General features: G+C 43.8%; 1 protein-coding gene across 5 annotated transcripts in view; it reads left to right on the top strand.

The window, feature by feature from the left end:
* Positions 1-27,692, top strand: part of TNC (tenascin C) — a 95,523-nt gene that overhangs the window by 13,542 nt on the left and 54,289 nt on the right. For all 5 annotated transcript variants that reach the window (XM_043565858.1, XM_043565857.1, XM_043565859.1 and 2 more), the window contains exons 2-7: positions 14,903-15,496; positions 18,475-19,884; positions 21,207-21,470; positions 22,482-22,597; positions 23,563-23,719; positions 27,111-27,380. In XM_043565858.1, the coding sequence (XP_043421793.1) occupies positions 15,040-15,496; positions 18,475-19,884; positions 21,207-21,470; positions 22,482-22,597; positions 23,563-23,719; positions 27,111-27,380 (2,674 nt within the window). In that variant the 5' untranslated portion in view covers positions 14,903-15,039. The remainder of the gene's footprint in view (positions 1-14,902; positions 15,497-18,474; positions 19,885-21,206; positions 21,471-22,481; positions 22,598-23,562; positions 23,720-27,110; positions 27,381-27,692) is intronic.

The raw sequence follows: 27,692 nt of genomic DNA, 5'->3' as shown, positions 1-27,692 counted from the left end.
TCTCTGACATGTGAGCCAGTTTATCTGAATTAAACCCCTGCTCCCCTCTGTCTACCTGTGTGAGCTTGAGCTGTTTCTGTTTCCTCATCCCTAAGCTGAAAAAATAAAGGTAGCTACCTCATAGGTCTTGGAGAGAATTCAACGAAATACCCACACAAGATACACATGAAGCAATTCTTGGCACAGATATCTTCAATCAATGTTAGCTGTTATTGAAGCATTTAAACTGCCTCGTTTGAGAAAGAGAAAGTAGACAATGAAAGTATGTTTCCTTGCATGATATCACACAAATTAATTGCTGGAGCAGTGTTAGTTTTTCCTGAGAGTCCAGTTTCTTGCTTCCAATCTTAGAAGCATAGTATCAAACTTTATTGCACTTGACTCATACAGGCTTTTACAATTGTCAGAGAATCCATCTGGCTCCCTCTGACTCAGGCCTCAAACAGCATTCCATGCATTTGAATATCAGCACATTGGCTTGGAAAAGATTGCCAAAACTACCTAGTCTTGCTATGCCAAATATTTGACACACATATCAGCACTCCTTCACTTTGGTACCCATGGCATTCATTGCTAAGCCATCACAGCACTTTTTCCCCTTGAGTCCAAAGGAGGCCATGGAGTCTTTCTCAACACAGTGCTGGATAGCCATGTCAGCTCACTGAGGTTGACACGTAAACTGAAACTTAACTGCTTTCCCAAACCAATTCAACCTCTCAATCAATGCTTGAACCACCTCTACAGTATTACTGTCTATTTTTTCATCTGTCCCATGTTGTGAAGCTCACCTATTAAGAGAAGCCACAGAGGAAGAGAGAAAAAGAGAATAGATACTAACAGTTGGATAGCATTTACAATCCTATTATTCCATTCACTGTCTCCAACAACCTTGGAAAGATCCTTATTTTACAGCTCAAGAAGCCACAATTCAGAAAAGTTATAGGACTTTGTCTCACGCTTCCCAGCAGGTAAGCAGAATTTGATCTCCTCTATTTCTGCTCATCACAATGCCTCCTTAAGAATTTTCAAGGTCTTTCAAGGCTACATCTCTGGCATTGGGTAGTTAACAACAGCTTCACAGAAGTCACCATGTCACAGAGCCCTTGTCAGAAGGTCTCTTATTTAACGTTGAGGTATGAGCCAGTCTGTAAACCTTCCTAGATAAATCTCTGATCTCTTCACCTTGGCTCAAGAGCTCAAGAACCAACTTCTAGTACTTTTGAAAGAGTCAACTAGATTTCCTAAAATTCTGGATGAAGGCCAGAGGAGGTCATTGTTCCACTAGGAAATGAATTGAAATTTATGCTTGAAACAATTTTTCCAGAATTTTACAGGAACCTATATTGTTGCCACTTGGTCGGACCCACTTTTTATTTTCCTTTCTGTCTAGGTAAGGAATAGGAGAGAGAAAGCAAGTGCTCTGCAGAATTTTTATTTCAAAAATTGAAACCAGACCACACCAGGGCAGTCTGTGGTCTGAATGTATCAATGGATCTAGTCATATTTCATCTGAGCTTTTCTTAGGTATACTAAACCACAAATATGAATCTCATTATTGTGTCTGGATGGAAATATTTTATGGATTAAGATTTGTGAGCTTAATTTGGTTGGTAGTGAAACTTCTGTTTGGGGGATGGGAAGACAGAAGCCACAAAGCACCACCAGTGTTTTAGCCAAACAACTAAAGAAAGACACAGTATTGGTGGGGGGGGTGGTGGGGGAGGGAGTGCTGTACTTAATATTGGCTACTTGACATGGGTCCGAAATGAAATCCAAATTTAAGTTGAGCAGAAATATTGCCAAATTAGCGGTAGGCCACAGGTCCCTAGAACCAAAGAGTCAGGGGCTAGGGGCACACAATCTTGCTTATTTGATGAGAGAGTGGATGTGACCTGCCCAAGGTCTCACAGCAAGAGGCTGGCAGGACTGTGCTGCAGAGCTCATCTCCTAGCCCTTTAATCCACTGCACTCCCCACCACACGGTCCCAGGAGAGCCTCAAATCTCTGGGAGCTGAAAAATAAAAGTCAGAATTCAAAAGGAGAGAGTGATCTAAATTTAACCAACAATGAATACTGCAAGAAAATTGGGAGAATGGATAATAACCCAGGATGCTTCGTTCACATTGAAACCAGAATTTTACACTGAGTATATCACAGGCCTGGTCGAGTTCATTTCCTGCCAAATGCCTAGTTGAGTTGACCTTGATCGTAGAGAAGGTTTATCTCAAAGCAGATAGTCCTGGGCTCTCAAGAACCCTTGAGGTATTGACTGGAATCTCATGGGAAGGAGCCCACAGCGTCTTGGTCAATTTTGTAACCCCTGTGCTTAGTGTGGTATCTGGCACACAGTACATACTCACTGAATAACTGAGCAAATAAAAATGAACTAATTCTGGGAGTGCAGCTATGATGAATTCCTTGATACATCTTGTCTTAGAAGAGATCATAGGAGAACTAATTCCACTAGGGCTATCAGGAAAACAAGAGTATTTGTTCTTTCATTAATTCCATGAATATGTCTGCTATGTGTAAGTTCAAATCAAGAAATATATTGAGTGTTATTTTATGTAAATATAAACATATTGTGCCTTCACTATGCTGTAGACACTGAGCTTGGTGTTGGGTATTAGAAGATGAATGACTCAGATATAGTTCCTGCCTTCATGGAGCTTAAAGATTACATACAATCTAAATCCTTACGGTCTGACATAAATACAAGATAGAATTGGCTTATGTTCTAAAAGAGGAAGATACACCTACATAATAAAGTCACCCAAAGTCAATTTTTAGAATGACACATGATGGAAATAATATCAAATTAAGTACTCAGAGAATTCAGAAAGAAAAAAAAAACAAGAAAACTTCTAATAACAGATGATTTTTTGAGCTCTATCTTGAAGGACAAATAGATTTGTCCACTCAGAGATGGCAAAGGGGCTCTTGAGCAGCCTTCAATGGATCTGGTACCCTCTCCCATTGATAACTGAGATATGATCGTGTCTCCAAAGATTTTCTCTTTTGAGCTAGGTGTTTGAAAGTAATGGAAGCAATGCTTGGGACTGGTCTTGAGCCATAACTTTTTCCCTTGGCCCTCAGCACAAAATGCTGTATAAAATCATGGTTCAGAGCACTTACTTTGGACTCAGATGGACTTGTGTTCAAATCCTGACTCTACTTAATGAATATCTGAATGTACATAAGCCACTTAACTATTCTCTGCCTCATTTTCCTCACCTTCAAACTGAGAATAAAGATAGTGCTTCATATTATTTTTGTGAGAATTTAAAGTTGGAAATATAAAATGCTTACTGGCAAAATAAGCAAGCAGTGAATGGTAGTTGATGATATTTTTATTACTTTTGTTATCACTGTTATGATTTCAGCCTCTTCCTTATCTTCTCAATCAATATTTGGTGGTTTTAATCATTTCCTCCCCCAGGAAGTCCTCTGGGAACTTCCAAGCTCAGAGTCACACTTCTTTCTTCAATTCCTTCATTCAGACCAGCACTGCCACTGAACCCTGCATTGTATTTTCTAGTTTCTGAGATTTCTGGAAACAGAGAGTAAATCCTTAGTCTGCCTCATCTCCATAACAATCAGCACACTGTGCAGCCCATAGTAAGTAAACAGAAAGTGGCTCTTAACAGAATCTTAACACTTACACTCTATCAGCTTGAGAGTATGTGCCATGTTCCCAATCTGCAGTGACACTTAAGAATAGCACAAATATTAAATCCAGAGGACATGGATTTTAAAATCAACTGCATTTGTGAGCTTTTAGGAGGAAATTATAAGCTTTATAATTAGAACATGCTGATCTTCATCATTGTAGTATCCTTCATGGTTAACTCAAGGCTTGGCAGATGGTAGGTATTTAACAAATATGTACTGAAAAGATGTATAGTTGGATGGATGAATGGGTGGATAGATGGAAGGAAGGATGGATTGACGGATGGATGGATGGATGGATGGATGGATGGATGGATGGAAAATTGAAGAAACCTTACAGGGCCAAGAAACCTGGAAATCTCTTAACACAGGGTCTCTCCAAGATCCTATTGGTGATATTTTGCTCTGGGAACCTTTACAATGACCTCAGACTAAGAATTACTAGAAGCCTTCCATATGCATCTATTTTTTTAAATTTTTTAACATTTATTTATTATTGAGAGACAGAGAGACACAGAGTGTGAGGAGGGAAAGGGCAGAGAGAGGGGAAGACACAGAATCTAAAGTAGGCTCCAGACTCTGAGCTGTCAGCACAGAGCCCGACGTGGGGCTCGAACCCACGAACTGTGAGATCATGATCTGAGCTGAAGTCGGTTGCCCAACCAACTGAGCCACCCGGCGCCCCCATATGCATCTATTTTTGAAGGGCTCTCAGTAGCCTGGGAAAACCAATAAACCTCAATCAAATTCATTGACCAAGAGGGAGGATCTCTGTGTTTTAATATAAACTTTACCACTAATTAGCTGCTGACCTTCTCTGGTGTTTCTGTTTAGTTATTCCCTTTCACAGCATGCACTACCTCAATTATTCGGATGTGGCGGCCTGGAGTGATGTATTCATAACATTTCTGAAGTGGGGCTCTGCAGAAATGTATAGGTGTTGATCAGCAATGCCTGCCACGTATACTAGAAGGATGTGTCGGTGCCACAGATTTGCCACCCCAGGACTCAGTGATCCTCCCAAGTTGCTTCTAAGCCTTGCTCCACTCTGATTTTGACTCTATAATCTGATGTCTGTCTGTGTCTATGGAAAATGCTGAGAACCTGAGCCAACCATTTCCCGTCAGGAGTGATGTCTTAAAAGACTAAACCACAAGCAGCCTGTTCTGGAGAAATCCCTGGCGGAGCATCACGGACAACCATCCCAGTAGCAGCACTGCCTCTTGGCCAGAGTACTGACCTCCCAGAAAAAGAGCTCCACCCTAGGCTCACAGAATTGTTTTTCTTGCTACTGAATGGGAATAGATCAGGAGGAAAACCCGAGCTATCTCCTAGGCCTCCTCACTCCCCTGAGGATTTCAGAATATCCCTGTCACTTGACAAACTGAAGTACTAACAGTGATACAATTTCAAGGAAAAAGCAATCATGGGCAAAAGGGGGCTCCTCCACATTCCTTTACGAATCTTTCATCCTTCAGAGACTAACCTTTCACTAACTGCCTTCTCTAAACAAAGGACACAAATCACCACACAATAACAACATACATTAGTTACTGAACTCTCTCTCCTGTTAGGCATTATCCTAAGTATTTTCATAGATTATCTCATTCAATCCCATTGTCTCCCAGATAGAGTTGAAAGAACTTTATTGTAGGGTTGGTATTCTTGTTACCATTTTACAAACAAAAAAGTTGGGGCTCAGAGAGGCAGTGTTACATATCCAAGGTCATAGTTACTAGATGGAGCCATGTGAAGTTGCCTCTGTCCAACCATGTGTGACCTACAAAAATGTGGCAATGCCTTACGGGCCAAATTGATAGCAAGTGGCAGAACCAGGGTTCAATAGTATCTGACTGATTCTAGAACAGATATTCTCAAACATAGCACAGACCCTCCTTGGATAGTTGTCAATTTTAGTGTTTATCATTTTCCCCTGTAACTATCTGTTTACATGTCTGTTTCCTTTACTGGACCATGAACTCAATGAGAGCAAGAATTACTGTCATGGGTCTCTGAAACACCTCACTCTCCTTTGGAATATCTTAGCACTCACTCAGTTCATCTCTGTTGAATGCAGGAATGAGTAAGTTTTTAAATGAATTAGTTCTCAGGCCTCTGGGATGATTGCTGGCTCCAGTAGCATCCGAATTGGGCACTAGTTAAGCCACCGTGCTATCTGAGTGGATAAATGCTTTTCAGTGCTGGAATTCAAACACCTAGGGCTTGGAGGTGCTTTGGTTTGGCAGTCAGAGCTCTCTTAATTCTTTGAAGACAGGTTGTGCTGGCCTCACTCAACTGTAAGGATCAGATGTCCTCGGAAAAAATCCACACTTAAGGCTGTTTCCTGGCTCCTCTCTCTTCCTGACACATTCCAAGAAGGAATTTATGGATGTTGGGAAGGACAAGGGGTGAAGAATTTCTAGAACCTTTAAGAACGCCCATGTAAGCAGCTCCATGCTTAACTGACTGTGCACAATAAAATTCTCTTGCCTGTAAGCAAGAAGAAAAATTTGGTGCAAGCTGCCTCATATGTTGCCAAAATGATGTGGAAAGAGATTCATCTGCATTTCTAAACAGTAGGAATCCTCCTCGTTGCCCCCAGCCTAGGTATTTCATGTACGTGCCTAAGTCAACAAGATAGATATATTCTGTGAGCCACTAAAAATTAAGTCATAAGTAACGAATTCTGAAATGTGATTCTAGCCAGTTGGAAGTTTAATCTTTATCTAAAAATGAAATTGTTTATTCTCCAGCTGTGACCAGGAAAGAATTCAAAGATTGTTGATTCCTTCATCTAACAACGGTCTTTGTCCTGTGGTGAGGTGCCTAAAAATAACTGATAGTTTATGTCATGCTGCTTCCAAAAGGTTAGCTACCAAACAGCTCTACTTGGGGATGGGGTAGGGACAGATCTGATAAACAGACAAGAGGCACTTTACAGTATAAAATTATTGTCCAAAAAGTCCTTGGGATATGGCTCCCATGATACCGACCGTGGTTTCCCCATCTATTAAATGAAGTGTTACATCAGAGTAAAGTTCTGAATAAAAATCTGTAATGCCAAGCTCTGGAAAATGATCCTACACTGGCAACATCTAATACTAAAGAAGTTGAAATAAGAACTAATTTTTATATTTTAACAGTAATGAAGTCCTAATGGTTTAACGCCCTCCCCCACTTAAAAGAAAAAAAAAAAAGGCTTCAGAACCATTATTTTTATCTTTTTAAATTTTGAGAGGGAGGAGGCAGGTACCATAAATATGCCAGGTATTTGGAGACCAAGGGACTGAAGACAGAAGCCTGTGTTCTACCTAGTCCCCTTAGCAGAGGACACTGAGCTATTAGACATCTATTCTTAGAGAGATGCAACACTGCTTCCTGGGCTTAGTGCCAACTCTTCACATTGACCTTTCATGTGCTCCTTACTATCATTCTACCAACTCCATGTGCTTGCTCCTTTCTGCTCCCCCTAATGTTGTTGACATGCCCAGGAGAACTAACCTTCAGTATTCCATACCCTTTACCCTACCTTTGCCTCTATCAGGGAGCCACAAAGGGAAGCATCTGTTATTACTGTCATCTTTTTTTTAGTTAAATGCTTCTTTCTTTATTTATTTACTTAAAACATTTTTAGTGTTTATTTCTTTTGGGAGAGAGTGAGCGAGCAAGTAGGGGAAGAACAGAGAGAGAGGAAGAGAGAGAATCCCAAGCAGGCTCTGGGATGCCAGCACAGAGCCCAACGTGGAGCTCAATCCCACAAACATGAAATCATGACCTGGGCCAAAATCAAGAGTCAGACGCTTAACTGACTGAGCCACCCAGGCACTCCTATTTATTTATTTTTCAAAAGAGAGAGAGAGAGACTGAGAGAGGGGCAGAGACAGAGGAAGTATCCCAAGCAGGCTCCAGGCTGTCAGTGCAGAGCCTGATGTGGGGCTCAATCCCAGAAACCTTGAGATCATACCCTGAGCCAAAATCAAGAGTCAGATGCTTAACCAACCCAGCCACCCAGGCACCTCTACTGTCAACTTCTTTATTCTCCTTATCAGCCATGCATCCCAACTTTTTTGCCTTTTCTCTGTTCCCTTTCTAAACTTCCACAGGCTTCAGATTCTACCCACCTACTACAGTGATATCCATCCACTTTTCAAAATGCCACCCATCCTTCAGATCCATCTCAGATGGCATTTCTTTCAAAGTGTTTTACTTAAGCCCCTCACAAAAGTGCAGCCTCCCTCCACTTTAAACATGAATAGAGTTAAGCCGGCCAATCTCTGTTACCTATTATATTACTATAATCATGATGTATCTCTCTGATTCTCTCATCCTTTCTAGATGCAAAATTTTCTTTCTGATCCGTTTTCTATTTGACCAGTGTTATTACTGCTTCTATTATTGTTAGCCACTATATGTAAAGTACCTACTGTGTGCCAGACACTATGCTAGTAGCTTAACATACATCTAACTTCATCCCAAAACATGATGAAATAGATATATGTATAAGAATGTAGGGGATGAGGCAAGTGAGGCTCAGGAGAAAGTGAATGTCCACAGTGGCAACTACTAAGGGGAAGAGCTGGATTCTAATGTAGGTCTATTTCCAAAGACCAGGCTCTTTCTCTCACACCCAGCTGCTTCATCAACAGAATAGTTTATATTACTGAAGTAAATGGACTGAGTCCCCTCAAAAACTTTGGGACAGAGTAGTGTAGGGTCAATAGAAGAAGAGCCATAAATTATCTTTGTTTGGCAAGTTCTAGCATCTTCCAAGAAAAGGGTGAGGCAGAGCAGGACAAGATGTTAGGCATGGCCCAAATGGTCCCTAGAGTAGCTAGTCTTTGGTTTCACTTGAAGAGAAGAAACTCATAGAGAACTTGGGGCTCTAAGGGATGCAGAAAGAGGAAAAAGAAAAAACTTCCTATCCCAAGGTAGAATGGAGGGTGGGAGGGAAGGATGCTAACCTGAGGCAAGATGGATGTCTCTTCAGATTTGAGGAGGACAGTAGCCATTAAGAACACATGTACCTGGATATGTTTGAACATGTAAGGTCCAAAAATGTAATGGAAATTATAATCACATACATATTTGCTTGTGTTTAGAAGATGCCATCTTCTCTCACAAGTCTCCTTCCTCAGGTACTACCTGACGTACTCACCCATCTTCATTAAACGGGACACGTATCAACATCATATAGTGCCTCTTTGACCTCTCTGAGCTTCAGTTTTCTCATTTGTACCATGGACTTACTACCACTAAGCACCCCTCTAAACCAATACTGCTCAGTAGAACTTCCCTGAAACAATGGAAGTGTTCTTTATCTGTACCGATATTATGGTCACTGGCCACATGCCATTGTAAAACACTTGAAATGTGAGCATTATAACTGAGGATGGAAATTTTAATTGTATTTCATTTTAATTCATTTTATTTTTAACATCCACTGGTGACTAGTGGCTACCATATTGGACACCACAGCTCTAGACCAATGAATTCAAAATTTTCTACTTCTTCTTGAACCTTCTATCTTATGGGGAAATGTTTATGGTAGTTTTTTTTCCCCTCCAGATTAATTATGTTTTGAGAAATTAACAGGAATGGAGGGACCTAAGGGGTCTCATAAAAATAGTGTGCAGGAGTTCATTTGGCTCCAAAAATTGACTTTGATAAAGACACACAGTGAAGTTTGATCTGTGTGTACTTTTCTGCACCCAGAATATATGCTGAGACAGAATAAAGACCTGGGCAACATGCAACGCTTGGAAATAGCCCATTTGTCCTAAATGTGTGACCATAACAATCTATGATTGAGCCAGTGCAAAAGCTGTGTCTCTTCCTGTTGCTCTCATTTGAAAATATCGATGCTAATCAGATCCTTTAATCTTAAAAGATTGATAGACCCATACGTATATTTATACCCATATGTCCCAAAGCATATTTGTCTGGGATCTCTGAGAAATCTCCACTTCCCTGCAGAATTTTTATCCCTGTTTAAAAAAACAGGTTGGTATATGCCAGGGTAGGGATTTCAAGAGTTGAGAGAAATCAAATTCTAGGCAAATTATTCATTGAAGTCCATACTTTTCACTACAGAAGCTTCCCTTTGATGAGCTCCTGCTGCTGACAAAGATTGTGCCATCCCCACTACCTGCATTATCTCATGCACTTTTCACAACAATCCTTTGAGGAACCTGTATCACATTTTAATGACGAAGTGACTCTGGCTTAGGATAGTAGATAACACTTTGCCCAAGAAAGAGAAAGGTGAACGGTGACTCAAACCCAAGACAGTTTGTCTACAAAACCTGTGTTCTTCAACACGAGTCTACATTCCAATGCCTTGGAGCGTGCTATATTCTCAAAGAAGCCCTTTCTGTTGGAGAGTTCCAAGTAGAAAAATATTTCTCCTGTTGTGCTGAAATTTGCCTTCTTGTAACCAGCCCTCCTCCCCACCCCCAACATAAACACACATTGACTCTTCTTCTGTCACTGACGGCACAAGGGACTAGCCAGTTCCTGCTTCCCTAGGATTTATACATGGTCATCCTGTCTTTCTCAACCCTGGCTTTTTCAACTACAAGATAAACACACACAGGTCCACACTCATTCCTCCTACAAGATCCTTTCCAGACTTTCCATTGCCTGATCACTTCCTATAAAGATATTAATCTGCTTGTGCTTTTTAAAGAGTCTCTATAGAGTGAGTCGTTCATTCTGAAAATTTAAAAGCCCTACTCTCAGAGCATGATGCTTCATACCTAACCTAAATGTCGCCAACTGGAATCTAAAGTAATTATCCCTAGGTCTATCCTCAAAGGAGACATTAACCAGCCAGTTGTCTGCAGGAGAATATTTTACATTTTTAAAGGTTATTCTTTGCTCCCTATTTTCCTCTCTGGTGTAAATATTTCCAGTTCTAGAAAATTTATCTTCATAAGGTTTATCTCCTCTCCCCTCAGCAATTTCTGCAGTTCCTCTTTCATCTAGATCCAGGTGGCTACAGAGTTTAAGACAGGATTCAAAGTGGAGGTCAAGCTTAAGTTTAAGCGAAGGGAATCTAGTGCCCTGAACTCATGCTAGGTTTTGTTCCTAGGAATGCAAGAAATAGGGGCTACTTTTTAAAGTGTGCCTACTATGGGCCTGATGCCATGCCGGGTACTTTCTGTACAGATTTCTAATCCATACTTCCCTCCGGAAAGACTCCGACTCCCATTTTACCAATAAGATCATGGTTTAGGGAAGATAAATAGCTTGGCAAAGTTACAGAGCTAGTGAGCGACACTGAACCCAGGTGTGTCTAATCCCAAAGCCTGGGTGTTTTCCTCCACACTGGAGATGTAATGGGTCTTTTCTAAAGTACAAAAAAAATCCACCTGCCCTCAGACCACCATGAGCCAGTGGGAAATACACAACCCTCAAGAATCACATTTCCTTCCTCCAAACAATGTGGTGTTTGCTGTGCCAGTACACGGCTCTTACATACACGGTGAAAAATCCTCACTCAACCCATACTCTGGTCATTATTACCCTAGACTCATTGCCTCAGAGTCTCAACCAGCAATTCTAATGGCCTTTTAGATGGAAATTTAAGTCATTTAGCAACACACAAAAAAAGCATTGGATAAAAGTCCAAAAGCATTTCAAGCTTGGCCCATGGCCCTTCCTCATAAAAAAAAAAAAAAAAAAAAAAGAAGAGACTAAGAATTGATGGGAAGGGGGTGGAAGGAAGGACTTTGTGGAAGGCAAAGAGAGTTAAAGCGATTGCAATAGAGTGTGCAATTAATGAATATTTGTCCAGTAAACAAATAAAATGGGCTATGCTGGTTTAAAAGAAAAGAACTTGCCAAGTTTCTCTTCATAATAATTTTTATTCAGTGAGCTGGCCTACACCACAGATCCACAAATTCTTATTTAGGAAACTAATTTGAATAAGAAAGCATACTCAAAAGAAGTGTTTGCTTCCTTTTTTTGTTGCTGTTGTTTTTGTTTTTTGTTTGGTTTTGCCTAACCAGGGGGTAGATGCCCTAAGTAGATGTTACATGGATAGTTGGTAAAATATCAAGCATGAATATAATTAGGCTGTGGTGGGGATGTGTGGATAGGAAGTTCTTGATCAAATGCATAGCCAATGAGGTGCCTGGGTGGCTTAGTCAGTTGGGCATCCGAGGCTTGATTTCAGCTCAGGTTACGATCTCACCTTTGGTGAGGTCATCCTTCCTGACAGGGCAAAGCCCACTTGGGATTCTTTCTCTTTCCCTCTCTCTCTGCCCGTCCCCTGCTCACACTCTCTCCCAAAATAAATAAATAAACTTTAAAAATAAATACATAAATAAATAAAGTGCATAGCCAGTGTTTTCTAGCTCCCCAGACCCCTGCTCAGTCCTACAGAATGCTTCTTAGTTCCATTTTCCCTGCCATAATCCCTCTCCAGATTTTTGCAAAGACTTTCTGTTGTCATGCAGGAGGCAATCACGTGGTATCATATTGATGCATCCTATCACGGGGATAAGACCTTTCTGGAAAAAAAAGTTAGAAAACCTCCATAGGATAAGCATTCTAAATACTGCATCTAATTGACATAAATAGCTAACTCTGAATGAGCAAGTGAAACAGTAGCATGGGTAATTGAAAAATGCCAATTTGTGAAATGACTGATTAAAAGCCAAATAGCCCTCAACTACTTTCTTGAACTACATTTAGGTATGTTTCCTAATTAAAGAGGAGTATGAAAGACTTCATGCCCTGTATATATCGTTCCCACATGAATCCATAGCATGTTTAGGCCGATATTATAATCACCTAAGGTTTAGCCATGTCTCCCTATCCATTCAATAATTTCTCAGGGCGCCTGGATGGCTCAACTGGTTAAGCATCCAACTCTTGGATCTCGGCTCTGGTCATGATCTCACAGTTTGTGAGTTTGAGCCTCACATCAGGCTCTGCACTGACAGCACAGAGCCTGCTTATGATTCTCTCTCTCCCTCTCTCTCTCTATCTCAAAATAAATAAACTTAAAAAATTATTTAAAAAATAATTTCTCAAAGACCTTTGACAACAACCCTTTCCTCCACTATGTTGATTAGCTGTACTGATAAATAGTCATAAGACAGATGAATAAGACAATTTAGCAAGGTAAGAACTGCCTCACAATAGCATACTCTCCTCCATACTCTGTTGGTACCTAATGCTTTTCACTCTCTAAGGCTCAGTTTAAATTCTATCCTTTCCAACTACCACTCTTTTGACAATTATTTTTATTTTTTTCAAATTTTGTAAGCAGTTATACTCTATATCACAATATCAGTAATTTGCTTTCCTTCTTGCTTTGTTCCTTAAGTACTAAATGTGTGATTCCATTTTATTTATAATCTATTGTTAAGGCCTCTGAGGGTAGGCAGTTGGTCTTATGTTTATTTCTACCTCTACAGAACTCTGATTATTGTAGAAAACTCAGTGTACTAATCTGCTTGGGCTATTATAACAACATACCATAGATTGTTATTTTGGCTTAACAACAAAAATTTATTTTCTTTTTTTCTTTTTTTAATCAATGTTTATTTATTTTTGAAGGAGAGAGAGACAGAGCATGAGCAGGGGAGGAGCAGAGAGAGAGGGAAACATAGAATTTGAAGCAGGCTCCAGGCTCTAAGCTGCCAGCACAGAGCCCGATGGGAGCTCAAACTCACAAACTGTGAGATCATGACCTGGGCTAAGTCAGACGCTTAACCAACGGAGCCACCCAGGCGCCCCCCAAAATTTATTTTCTTACATGTTCTAGAGAATAGATGTCCCAGTTCAAGGTGCTGGAAGATTCAGTTCTGGGGAAGCCTCTCTTCTTGGCTTGCAGATGGCTGCCTTCTCACTGTGTCCTCACATGACCTTTCCTCTGTGCACAAGCAGGGAGAAAGAGAGAGAGGGAGACAAGAGGGAGAGATCTGTCATCTGGTGTCTCTTCCTTTTCTTATAAGGACAAGAGCACCAGCAGAGTAGGGACCCACCCTGATGACCTTATTTAAACTTAATTACCTTGCTAAAGCCCCATCACCAAATATAGTCTTATGGGTGGTTAGGGCTTCAATATATGAATTTGAGGGGAGACAAGGACAAGATTTAGTCTATAACACTCAGTAAGACTAGTACAAGTACTTGTAGACTGGATAAAACATTAGAGGCTGGTGGGCATTCTTTCTGAGCCATCTCTTGCCCTTGATCATGGTTTGAACAACTGGTTTAGAAACATTGTGTCAGATTCTTCACACAAAAAATAAGGTATTATTTTTTAAGTCTTTAGAAATAAATCAAGGAAAAGAGAAACAGAGGCTCAAAAGAGGTAGAGTATACTATTCCTACAGCCGCATAACTAGTAAGAAGCTAGGCTATAATTGAAACTCACCTTGCCTTCTGGCATTCATCGTTTGAACCTCTGCCTCCCAGAGCAGAGAGAACCAGTGGATGCTGCTCAATGCAGATTGGAGGATCAATAATAAGAGACAGGAATTACTGAACATCTACTGGGATGATGACCTTCATATCAATACAAGGACTCAGTGGGCTCCTCTAGTAAATATTGAAGGGATCCGTAAATCCATGAAATATTTCTACTTAATATTTTTACTGATATCATTACTTTAACCCTCACTTTAGCCATTCACTGTATAGAAAGTAACATAGGACAAAGAAAAGTTACATGACTTACCCAGAGGCACAGAGCTAGAGCTGAGATCAAAACCCAAGTCTGGTCTATAATATTCCAAATTTTTGTCCTACTGTCTATTCTCAGCTGTCTCCCTATATTTCCAGAAGCTGAAAAGTGAGTGAATCATGCCTTCAAGATTGCAATATTCTTTTATTTTTTATAAAAAAAAATTTAACATTTGTTTTTGAGAGAGAGAGAGAGAGTGTGTGCAAGCAGGGAGGGGCAGAGAGAGAAAGGGAGACACAGAATCCCTCTCGGGCCCAGAGATGTCAGCACAGAGCCCCATGCAGGGCTTGAACTCACAAACCATGAGATCATGACCTGAGCCAAAGTTGGATGTTTAAGTGACTGAGCCATCCAGGCGGCCCTGCAATATTCTGTTAGAGACCAGTTTGTATCAGCACTACGGTGAATACTGAAGGAATATCGGGAGAACTTCAAACACATGAGATAGAAAATAAAAATTCACTTGGAATGATGATATTCAATAGATTCAATCAGTAATAGAACTAACACACTTATTGTTTTCCCTTATTGTAGAAGAGAATTCCTTCAAGAAGATCAGGAACAAACTGATCTGGATTCTACTCGGTGCTTCCACATCCCCACTTCTGCCTGAGAGTGAGACACCCTAAGATCCAAGAACACAGAAACACCCAGCCAAACCCACCTCCACCATGGGGGCCATGGTGATGTTGGCGGGCATCTTCTTAGCTTTGCTTACCCTCACTACTGAAGGTGGGGTCCTCAAGAAGGTCATCCGGCACAAGCGACAGAGTGGGGTGAATGTCACTCTACCCGAGGAACACCAGCCAGTGGTGTTTAACCATGTCTACAACATCAAGCTGCCAGTAGGTTCCCAGTGCTCAGTGGATCTGGAATCCGCTAGTGGGGAGAAAGACCTGGCCCCACCACCATCAGAGCCCAGTGAAAGCTTCCAGGAGCACACAGTAGACGGGGAAAATCAGATTGTCTTCACACACCGCATCAATATCCCCCGGCGGGCCTGTGGCTGTGCCGCGGCTCCTGATGTCAAGGAGCTTCTGAGCAGACTGGAGGAGCTGGAGAATATGGTGTCTTCCCTGCGGGAGCAGTGCACCACGGGAGCAGGCTGCTGTCTCCAGCCTGCTGAAGGTACGCCCAGCGCCTCACTGTCCGGATGGGAGAAATGATGGGCGTGGCCAGATCCATCAGTTGTTTCCAAAGGGGTTCCCTGTGGGAACTAGCCTCACAAAGTGTTCACTGAAGAGATTTTATGGTCAAATAAATGTGGATAATGTAGCCATCTCTGTTCTGCTCTTGGAGAGTCTTGATGACAAATGTTTCTCAGAGGAGTTTCTAGACTTCTGAGAAGTCTTGCTTGGAAAAATCTTGTTCCATTTTAATGGCTAGTTTCTAACACTTATTTGACCACAGGATCCACACACTCTCTACCTCAAAACCTATGAGCATATTTATGAAGTTTCTGGCCCAAGATCACTCCCTGAAAGGTGCTGATATGGCCCCATCACTTCCTTGTACAGGCATGGAAACTAAGGTCCAGAAGGAGGATGGGATTCCTCAAGGTCCTGCCACCAGTGGCTGAGGTAGGACTTGAGCCACGATATCCCACACCCTGGTGTTTTTACAAAGACACAGTTCTGTTTATGGTGGTACTAAATCTGGGAATTGGAAAATAATCTTCCAGTATAATGGCAACTCCAATGATGATCACAATATGCATTGAGCCCCTTTATGTATCAGGCACTGTAACTCATTATCTCATTGAACCCTCCCAACAACCCTCTGGAGTATGGTTTAATACTCCCATTCTACAGATCTGACAACTGAGATTCAAAGAAGTTAACCAACTGGCACAAAAAGGGCACCAAGATGTAATAAGAGAGAGGAGCTCTGAGTGTGCCTGTGGTCTCCAGAACTCACACTCCCCCCATGATACCCTGTCTCCAGGGCATCCCCTTTGTCAGGAATTTTGCCACTTGCAAATTGTGTTCATCTCTACTCCCTAGAGCTGACAGAGCACAGAGCACTGCGACTTCAAGTAGCTTCAAATCAGAGCTGAACCTCTTTATTGCTGCCACTCAGAAAAAATTACCAGAAAGCACTTTGATAAGGTATTTCAAGAGTAGTCCTAATTGAGGTGCCTGGGTGGCTCAATCAGCTAAGTGTCTGACTCTTGATTTTGGCTCAGGTCATGATCTCACAGTTCATGGGTTTGAGCCCCGTGTTGGGCTCTGCGCTGATAATGTGAATCCTGCTTGGAATTTTCTTTCTCTCTGCCCCTCTACCACTCATTCTCTCTCTCTCTCTCTCTCTCTCTCTATCTCTCTCTCTCTCTCTCTCTCTCAAATTAAGTAAATAAAACTTTTATTTATTTATTTATTTATTTATTTATTTATTTATTTATTTATTTTACAATGCATATGTATTTATTAAAATTTGGAAGGAAAGTAATATAAGGATTAAATGGTACTTCATTATTTTAATTTCTATTTATTTGACAATTAGCAACCTTAGACATATTTCAGTATGTATGTTTAACAGTTATATTTTTTTATTTTTTTTTAATTTCCTTTTTCAACGTTTATTTATTTTTGGGACAGAGAGAGACAGAGCATGAATGGGGGAGGGGCAGAGAGAGAGGGAGACACAGAATCGGAAACAGGCTCCAGGCTCTGAGCCATCAGCCCAGAGCCTGATGCGGGGCTTGAATTCCCGGACTGCGAGATAGTGACCTGGTGAAGTTGGACGCTTAACCGACTGCGCCACCCAGGTGCCCCTACAGTTATATTTTTTTAATGAATAAAACATTTTTTTAAAAAGAGTAGGCCTAATCACTATAAGTGGCGAGTACTATAGGGCAGGCTGTAGGTTTCCAAGGCAAAAAAAAAAAAAAAAAAAAAAAAGTTTTCTTTATACACAAAATTACTTTATATTCAATATCTATCGATTCCCTGGAAAATGCAAATGGGAGTTACACAACAGGGTTAATGCTAAAGACTGGGTTGAAATAATTATTCAGTGTGGTGCTGTCCAGTAGAAATATAACATGAGCCAGATATGTATTCTTAACTCTTCAGTAGTCACACTAATGATATGAAAAAGGAACAGGTAAAAATAATTTCAATCAACTGTTTTATTTAACTCAGTGTAGCCAAATTATCCACTTTTCAGCCTGGAATCAATACAAAATTATTAATACAAAAAAAGGATATTTTATATTCCCTTCATTAAGCTTAGTCTTTGCAATCCTATATGTATTTAACTTCCTTAGCAACTCTCAATTCAGACTAGCCACAATGCAATTAATACCCACATGTGTCTAGTGGCTACCATACATGAAAACATATATTTAATTCTTACCTTTCCAACCATTTTATTAATTGCCTTGCTCCCTGCTGTAGAGCGTAAACCCACATACCAACTTGAGTCAACCCCAAAATCTCTGCAGGAGAAAATCACAGTGAGAACAAGAGTAGGTTCATAAGGTCCTCACTTAACCCTGATAAACCCGAGGGAAGTGGGCTCTTGGTACCACTTGACCGATGAAGAAACTGATCTTCAGAGCATCTAAGTGTCTTTCCAAATGCGGCACAGCTATTGAGCCAGAATCGGAATTCAGAGTTCAGTTCAACAAATATTTCTTGTGTGAAACAATTGTTCTCTTATGTGCTTGACCTTGGCTAGGTGCAGGAAAAATAACATGGCCCAGCATAACCTGTTCCATAAGGCAATGGTTTGTAATTACTGGGGTCCTGGGAATAGGTAAAAATTCGATAAAAACTATAGATCCTCCCCCAGGGAGGTGGGGGGAACACACACACACACACACACACACACACACACACGCACACACACACACACAGATACGCACATTAACACACAATCTTGCACGTGAGTGTACAATTTCAGAGAGTACAGATTACGAATTCGTGCCTACTCTAATTGGATGCCAGTCCCCTCTGATTTCACACACTAAGCAACTAGTTTTCAAGCCAGTTGGAGCCTGAGGGTGCCACCCTCTTCTGGCTGAATTTGAAGCTGGGTTTGACAGGTGGTGACCTGGAAACCAGCTGCTTACAATCAGCCGCCTGCCTCTTCTCTTCCTGTAGGCCGCCTGGATACCAGGCCCTTCTGCAGTGGCCACGGGAACTTCAGCACAGAAGGATGCGGCTGTGTTTGTGAACCCGGCTGGAAAGGCCCCAACTGCTCTGAGCCTGAATGCCCAGGCAACTGTCACCTGCGGGGCCAGTGCCTTGACGGGCAGTGCGTCTGCGACGAGGGCTTCACAGGGGAGGACTGCAGCCAGCTGGCCTGTCCCGGTGACTGCAACGACCAGGGCAAGTGCGTGAGTGGGGTCTGCGTGTGTTTCGAAGGCTACACGGGGGCCGACTGCAGCCAGGAGGTGTGCCCGGTGCCGTGCAGCGAGGAGCACGGCAGGTGCGTGGACGGCCGGTGCGTGTGCCGGGACGGCTTTGCGGGCCACGACTGCAACGAGCCCCTGTGCCTCCACAACTGCTACGACCGCGGCAGGTGCGTGGAGAACGAGTGCGTCTGCGACGAGGGCTTCACGGGTGAGGACTGCAGCGAGCTCATCTGCCCCAACGACTGCTTCGACCGGGGCCGCTGTGTCAACGGGACCTGCTACTGCGAGCAGGGCTTCGCGGGCGAGGACTGCGGCCAGCTCAGCTGCCCGAACGCCTGCTCGGGCCGGGGCCGGTGCGAGCAGGGCCAGTGCGTGTGCGAGCCGGGCTTCGCCGGGGCCGACTGCAGCGAGAAGAGGTGTCCCGCCGACTGTCACAACCGCGGCCGCTGCGTCGACGGGAGGTGTGAGTGTGACGACGGTTTCACGGGCGCGGACTGCGGCGAGCTCAGGTGTCCCAACGGCTGTAGCGGCCGCGGCCGCTGCGTCAACGGGCAGTGCGTGTGCGACGAGGGCCACACAGGGGAGGACTGCGGCCAGCTGCGGTGCCCCAACGACTGTCACAGCCGGGGCCGCTGCGTGCAGGGCAAGTGTGTGTGCGAGCAGGGCTTCCAGGGCTATGACTGCAGTGAGATGAGCTGCCCCAACGACTGCCACCGGCACGGCCGCTGCGTGAACGGCATGTGCGTCTGTGACGACGGCTACACGGGCGAAGACTGCCGCGACCTGCGGTGCCCCGGGGACTGCAGCAACCGGGGCCGCTGTGTGGACGGGCGGTGCGAGTGCGAGCACGGCTTCACGGGCCCCGACTGCGCGGAGCTCGCGTGCCCGGGCGACTGCCACGGCCAAGGCCGCTGCGTGAACGGGCAGTGCGTGTGCCGTGAAGGCTTCATGGGCACGGCCTGCAAGGAGCGGAGGTGTCCCGGAGACTGTCACGGCCGGGGCCGCTGCGAGGACGGTCAGTGCGTCTGCCAGGAGGGCTTCGAGGGCCCGGACTGTGGGCGTCGCTCCTGCCCCAACGACTGCAGTGGCTGGGGGCAGTGCGTGGAGGGCCACTGCATCTGCAGCGAGGGCCATGCCGGGGAGGACTGCTCCGAGGGTGAGTCCGTACTGAACCAGCGCGGCCTTGGCTGTGAGGGAGCCTGTGGCGGGTGCGCTTTGGAGAGCCACCTGTGTATTACACACGCGTGCGTGCGCACGCGCACACACGTGCACACACGCGCACACACGCGCACCTTTACAGAGGCCCTGGTTAGTCACCTGTCACGGGGCTATCTATTTGAAGGCTCAGAAGCTCAGGGAGGTCATAGAATTGTCCCAAGGACACCTAGCTCATACACGGTAGAGCTGTTTGGTTTACCTGACTCGTCTACCCCAAGTTTAACGCCCAGTGCCCATGGTGAGGTAGACAAAATGATTTTAACAGCCTCTTTGCTAAATATGAGCCTTCTCTCTTACTCCCCACTGACACCAAACCAGAAATAAACTAAAGCCCTCTATTTGGATGGAAGCAAAGACTCAGCTCAATTGAATGGACAGTGAGATTACATTAAACAAACTTTTAACTGCACACTCAGCTAAAGAGTGAGTGCTAATCACTTATGAGGCAGGCCCATCTCTTAAATCATTTTTTTTTCCATAACAGTCTTTAATCCCAAGGGTTATGAGCTCCTTAAAGGGACACTATCCTGACAGCACAAGGCACAGTATACAGTAAGTGCTCAATAAACAGTGAGTAAAAATACAACCAAGAATGATAATGCTCATGTTCAGTGAGGGGGGGGGGGGGTCTTTGCATCCCTCTCACGCACCCATACCGTACCTGTTGTAATAGAGAATTTCTGCTCTGATTAAAGGTATTATTGATAGGAATAAATAAATGTGTTTAATGTGCCCAAGGCAGGGAAGCCTGGTTGAAAAGAACAGCAGGCTGGCAAGGAGGAGGTGTAAGCCTCAAATGTGATGAGATACACAAAGTTGGGCCAGTTCTTCTGCCTCACTCACATCTAGAAAATGAAAGAATTAGACCAAATGAGTCCCAGATAGCCTTCCAGCACTAACAGCGTGTGACCTCAAGTTCAGAGCCGGGAGCCAAGCTCAGGCTGCACGTTCCCATGCAGATGGCCTGAATCTGAACTAATATCCAGAGAACAGAGAATTCAGAGGGGCCGGGTCCCAAAGAAACCAGAAGGCCATGTTGCAGGCCCAGAACTTTAGCCTGAAGGCCACCAAAGGTTTTAAGGTTGGATCACAGCAGGGGGTCCTTGATGACCTTTTTCATTTTAGAAAACGGAAGCTGGATTTTAGGCCTCTGTGACTGGCCATGGAAGGGACAAGTCAAGGGAAACAAACCTAGAGAGAATTCACAGAGTACCTTACTGACAAAACCCGACCCAAGCTGTCCTTTCTTATTCCTGCCAGTGTCCCCTCCCAAAGACCTCGTTGTGACAGAAGTGACAGAAGAGACCGTGAACCTGGCTTGGGACAATGAGATGCGGGTCACCGAGTACCTCGTCGTGTACACACCCACCCACGAGGATGGCCTGGAAATGCAGTTCCGCGTGCCCGGGGACCAGACATCCGCCACCATCCGGGAGTTGGAGCCTGGTGTGGAGTACTTTATCCGCGTGTTCGCCATCCTGGAAAACAAGAAGAGCATTCCCGTCAGTGCCAGGGTGGCCACTTGTGAGTGAGCAGAACCCACCCCCAACCCCCTGACAGCCTCTACCGCCCTCTGTTTGCCCAGTGCATAACCACCACCCCCATGAGTCCCTGCTCCGCCTTTGCCCCCATAGCTGTATAGCTGTCCTGTCAGAATTACACCAATTAAGACCTTGGGATCCAGCTAAACCCATTGAATATTTTTTTTAAAGAAACCCCTCATATACTAATTCACTTGACTCATAATAACTCTATAAGATAGGGGCAAGTATTAACCCATTTTACAGATGAGGAAACCGAGACTGAATGGTTAAGCATCTCATCCCAAATCTTTATGATTTGGGATGTGAGGATTTGAACCCTGGAAGTCTGGTTGCAGGTTGATACTCTTAACCATTCTGTTCTACTACAGCCTTCCTATGGAGCTCACTGTCCCTATATCTTTTTACAAAGTGGAAACTTTACAGAGTTCAAGTTATTCTTTTAAGAATCCAATATCAATATAATTACCTTCATACCTTAAAAGCAAGTTGTGTCTAGAAATTGATCTTTTTCTTTGCTTAGCAATAATAACATTGGCTGCCATGTATTAAATGTGGGCCATGTGCCAGGAGGCATGCCCAGCAGTCTACATGATGCAGTATATCACTCAGTCCTCACTTAGTTCCCCAAAAGAAACAGGCATACTTACCTCCCCCTCCTGAGTGGAGAAGCTAAGGCTTGCGGCTCTTGGTACAACTTGCTCACGCACACAAAGCTGGTAATGGTGGAGCTTAGATTTGAGTCCATTCTGTCTGATTCCAGACCCTTCTACGTAACAGGTTTAACCATACAAAATTGCCAATGTTTAATCATATGGTGGGTCCCAATGTTAATTTTCACACTGCCTCATCAGTAGACAGTATCCCTGAAGCAGTCAGAAATACACTCCAGCCCTAACGGAGTGAGGCATCCACCAGTGGGGTTTAGGGGAATCACCGCTGTGTCACTCTCCACACACACATGCAGAATCCTTCTCTCTGGTCTTCCTGACAGACTTGCCTGCACCTGAAGGCCTCAAGTTCAAGTCCATCAAGGAGACATCTGTGGAGGTGGAGTGGGATCCTCTGGACATCGCTTTTGAGACGTGGGAGATCATCTTCCGGAATATGGTAAGGCACCCAGAGGAGTGGGCATATGTGACCTCAGGGATCTGAAAGATGGTCCGAGGGCTCTACATACACACTTTTATATCAACTTTATTTCCTTAGCTTCTGGTGGGGGTCAGGGCTGTGCTTAGCCCCTGCATGTTTGCATATATATTTTCAGTTATTTTAAGAAGTCAGTAAACATAGCTCTTAGGGCTGTGAGCTCAGATAGATGCTAAGCCATCTTTAGGTTCCCTTTGTGCCTCATGGTCTGGCAAATCTCTACTCAGAGGCAAAGAAGAGAAGAAATGACCTCTGTCTCCAAATGTCCCCAGGCATATCTGAGATTGAGTATCCCTTCTCTCTGGGCCTAAAAGCACGTATGAGGCAGGAAAGTGGGTTCCTGAGTCCAAGCCCAGGCTCTGCTACTAACTGCGTGACTATGGGACAGCCACCCAACTTCTGTGATGCTGGCTTCCCGGTCTATCAAAGGAAGGATTGAGTTTGTGGCTCTAGAACTGCTTTGGCTCTCACATTCTGTCACTTGACTTGAGTGTCAAAGGAGTGAGCAGATTGGTTTACAAGAGGGAGAAGCAATCTAGAGAAATGTCCTTATCATGTCTGTGTCCTCAGCACCCGCCAAGCTGATCTGATGCTTAGTGAGTGCTTAGTGAAGGAAGGGATTCAGAGGAGTAAATCACATGAAAGAAGAGGCTGGCACCTTCTTTAGTTCTTTTTTTTTTTTAATGTGTATTTATTTTTGAAAGAGAGAAACAGAGTGCAAGCAGGGGAGAGGCAGAGATAGAGGGAGTCACAGAATCCAAAGCAGGCTCCAGGCTCTGAGCCGAGCTGTCAGCCCAGAGCCCAACACGGGGCTTGAACACATGAACTGTGAGATCATGACCTGAGCCGAAGTCAGCTGCTCAACCGACTGAGCCACCCAGGCATCCCCTTCCTTTAGTTCTTATCAAGGTGTTCCTATTTTTCAGAATAAAGAAGATGAGGGAGAGATCACCAAAAGCCTGAGGAGACCAGAGACCACATACAGGCAAACTGGCCTAGCTCCTGGGCAAGAGTATGAGATCTCTCTGCATATCGTGAAAAACAATACCCGGGGCCCAGGCCTGAAGAGGGTGACCACTACCCGTGAGTATCACCTTTAATAGCACTGACACGGTGACAAAGCTGATTGTACCCCATAGCACCTCTGGTTGATAACATTTCCCCTTACACAACATCTGCATGAGCTAGATTTTGCTCTATAAAAAACAAACCCCAAACTTAGTGGTTTAAAACAATGATTCTGCACGGGGATGATTTGGGGTTGGTCTCAGCTGAGCAATTCCGTTCTTGAGCGGGCTCGCGTACACATCTGTGCGGCCTGGGGGCTGGTTGGCCTTCGGTGGTCTTAACCAGGATGGTGCCTTTCTGCTTCACCTGGTGTCTCAGCCTCAGTCTGCCAGCCTGGGCCTGCTCCCCCGGCAGCTGGACTGGCTGAAAAGTGGCACCATATCACTCTGTCACAGCAAATCTCAAGGCCAGTCCAGATTTCAGGGGTGAGGAAATAGATGCGTCTCTTGATGAGAGGAGGCTCACAGTGACATTTCAAAGGGGGCACAGGTACAAGATAGGTAAGACCATACCACATCACCTAATCTACATACCAGTCTTGTGAGAGAGGTAGGGCAAATATTATTGTTATTAGTAGAAACTGAGGCTTAGAGAATCTAAATCAATTTAACAAACACCACATGGTTAACAATATCAGGGGCAGAGCTGTAAGCAGGGTATAGTTTTGTAACTTCAATCCCCTTACCACTAGCACTGACTAGCCTCTGGTTTATGTAGAATGCTGGCCCCATGTCTCCAATAGGAACAGAAATTAAATGTCACTCAGTAATAAACATGTCAGAGCTTCTTGGGGATAGAATAGAATTTGGCACTAGTAGATCCTTTGGTGAGGGGAAAATCAATCTGAATTTGGAGCTGTTTTACCGAGAAGCAAATTTGTTAAACATCAATAAATAAACAAATAAAATGATGTTGCATTGCCATTTGAGAAAACCTTTTTATCTTCAAGATACCATATGTGCCAACTGTTTCAGGAATTGATTCTTTTTGGCAAGAGATTGTTGGAAAAATTAAATCTGTTGACTAATGGCAAGAAAGAACATCTTGCATTTAAATATTTGCACATTCTGCCTAGCTCTGAGCCAACTCCTAGACTGTCTCCTCTGTAAGCAAGTGTTTTCCATCATGCTGACACCATCCCTCTGTGGTAGGTAGAAAGCAGGTATCAACAGGAAAAAAATCATTAGATCACCACCAAGGCATAGAAGAAATCAAGCAAATGCTTACTTGCTTTTGTAGGGAAACTACAAAAAATTTTTTCTTTTGTCTGTCCCTTTCTTTTTAATTTAATTCTGGGGTCTGGGGATCGGCTGCTTTATTCTTCTAAGCAGGGCAAACGTCCCAATGCCTGAAGTTCCTTAATCACATAAATATCAACTCTGAGAGGCAGACGTTTATGTGTTCATTTTGCTAATACCCGAACTTTATCCAGGCTTAAAGGACCTTAAAGTTTGGGTGACAAAGCATTTTTGGCTCCTTCCCTCTGGTATCTGTATAAGGCTGTATGACAACCATTTCTGGCATCTGGATGCTTTTGAGAGGCGTTCACATTTAAAGGAGAAAGAGCACGGGCTTTGGACCCACACACACCCGAGTGTGAATTCCAGCTCCACAGCTCACTGTCACCTTGTGCAAGTCTGCTTCTTTAATGACCCTACCATCGGGAAAATGGGTTTACAGTGTCCTTACGGGGTTGTCATGAGAGTGAGGACATACATGATAGGCACTGTGCTTGGCATTGTAGTAAGAGCTAGTGTCCTCTGTTCAAGGGTCCCAGATTTGGGGGGTGATCAGTGAGCTTCACTTGATCCGGCCTTCTTATGAAAGGGCTGCTAAGGACCATAGCAGGTGTGGTGTGGGTGCTTGCTGGCACCTGTAAGCACATGGGACAGGCAGCTTCACGGTGGAATTGTAGCTTCATTTTCATTGTGCATTCTACGGGTTCATCGTCTGTAAGCTGAGACTGATGGATCAACACTTTGAATTCAAACAATGGACTGTGTAGGTTTCTCACAATCAGCTATGACTTATTCCTCCTTCTCATTCCTATATAAAACTAAAGTTCCTTTCATTTGATATTGTTTCCTCAACCAATGCTGAAAACACAAACTTAGCTATTTTTAAATTGAAGAAATAAACACTAACTAAATGCCCTAATATCTTAATTTTAGGCATTTACCGAATGCTTGGTCTGTCTTAACGTGTGCATTAAAATTGTTTATATCGTGAGAAAAAAAAAGAATGAAGACATAAACGACAAAGTCTGCTGCTATGCTGGGTATTAAAAGGGTTCAAGGACCCACTCTCTAAATGAATGAATTTAGGCCCTATCTAAATTGAATAACACAGTTTGAATAAACTGTAGAGAAATGTGGTACACAACAGTGAAAAAAGTGCATTAAGGCACTCGTATTTTTAATCGTGGCAAGAGCACTTAGAATGCGGTCTACCTTCTCCATGAGTTGTGAAGTGTACAATGCTGTGTTGTCACCTGTAGGCACTGTGTTGTCCAGCACATCTCTAGGACTTATCCATCTTATGTAACAAAACTTTATACACGTTGGGAAGGGTAAATGTGTTTACCTGATTACAACAGGGTCAAACAGGGCCCTCGTTAGGAAGGGACATATCAGTGAGGCTTCGAAGGCTGAATGGGAGATTTTTTTGGGGGGGGAAGGGCAATCTCAGGAAGAAGATACAAAGGAAAAGCAAGGGCAGAGGCCAGGAGGTAAGAAATAAATAGCATGTCACGCCTGCTGTCACCACACAATAACACAACACACACAGCACAACACGATAACACCAGAGTGGGTGGGATGGGAGGAGAGCTGAGACAAAGGCACAAAGATGGTGAGGCTTGGGATGGCTGTGACTTTCTGGGTGGAGTGTTTCATCACAAATGCCTCTCCATACCTGGCCAAGCTAGGGGTGGCCTCACTTTTTGGTTCCATAATTCTAATGGAGAAGTCATCAACCATCCAGGCAGTTTTGCCTAATTAAAAAGCCAGAGAAACTAAATCAATGTTTGTTTGTTTGTTTGTTTTCTAATGAAATAGGCCCTAAGCATGTTTCTTCAACTTAAGAGAACCGTACTGATAATAACAACAGGGCTACGACCATTTATCATGTAACTGCCATGCTCCAGGCTCTGTGCTAGATGCTTTGTGAGCATTATCTCCTTTAATGTGCGAAAAAAAACCCAATAAATCCTTCAAGGTAGCTGGCATCATCCCTATTTATAGCATGTCAAATAAGAAATTGAGACTCAGAAAGACAAGAAAAGGTCAGAAGGTCAGTATACACCTACCTGTTCAGGAGTGGATCTGGATGGCTGCAAGCCCCTCTCTGCTCAGCCCCTAGCCCTGGCCCCAGTCTCTGAAACCACTCCATTGTCTGCCTGTAACAGGCTTGGATGCCCCCGGCCAGATAGAGGTGAAAGATGTCACAGACACCACTGCTCTGATCACTTGGTTCAAGCCCCTGGCCGAAATTGACGGCATCGAGCTCTCCTACGGAATCAAAGACGTGCCCGGCGACCGCACCACCATCGATCTCACACATGATGAGAACCAGTATTCCATCGGGAACCTGAAGCCGGACACCGAGTATGAGGTGTCCCTCATCTCCCGCAGGGGCGACATGTCCAGCAACCCTGCCAAAGAGACCTTCACGACAGGTAATGGGCCCTCGCCTGTGAACAGCCAGGAAGGGATTGTGACTCCTCTCTCACTCCATGCTAGGGTGCCTTCCAGGCTCCTTTCACAGTAGGACAATGGAAAGGGAAACTTCATTCCTTTAAGGGTTTATTCTAAAATATTGTAGAGAGTAATATATACTTTTAATGTTTTTTTTTTTTTGAGAGAGAGCGAGAGAGACAGAGCACAAGTGGGGGAAGGACAGAGAGAGAGGGAGACACAGAATCAGAAGCAGGCTCCAGGCTCTGAGCTGTCAGCACAGAGCCCGACGTGGGGTTTGAACTCACAGACTG

This window comes from Prionailurus bengalensis, chromosome D4 (genome assembly GCF_016509475.1).
Source record: "Prionailurus bengalensis isolate Pbe53 chromosome D4, Fcat_Pben_1.1_paternal_pri, whole genome shotgun sequence".
Classification (NCBI taxonomy): Eukaryota; Metazoa; Chordata; class Mammalia; order Carnivora; family Felidae; genus Prionailurus; species Prionailurus bengalensis.
The sequence above is the reverse complement of the archived record's forward strand: the minus strand, read 5'-3'. Positions and strand labels throughout refer to the sequence as shown.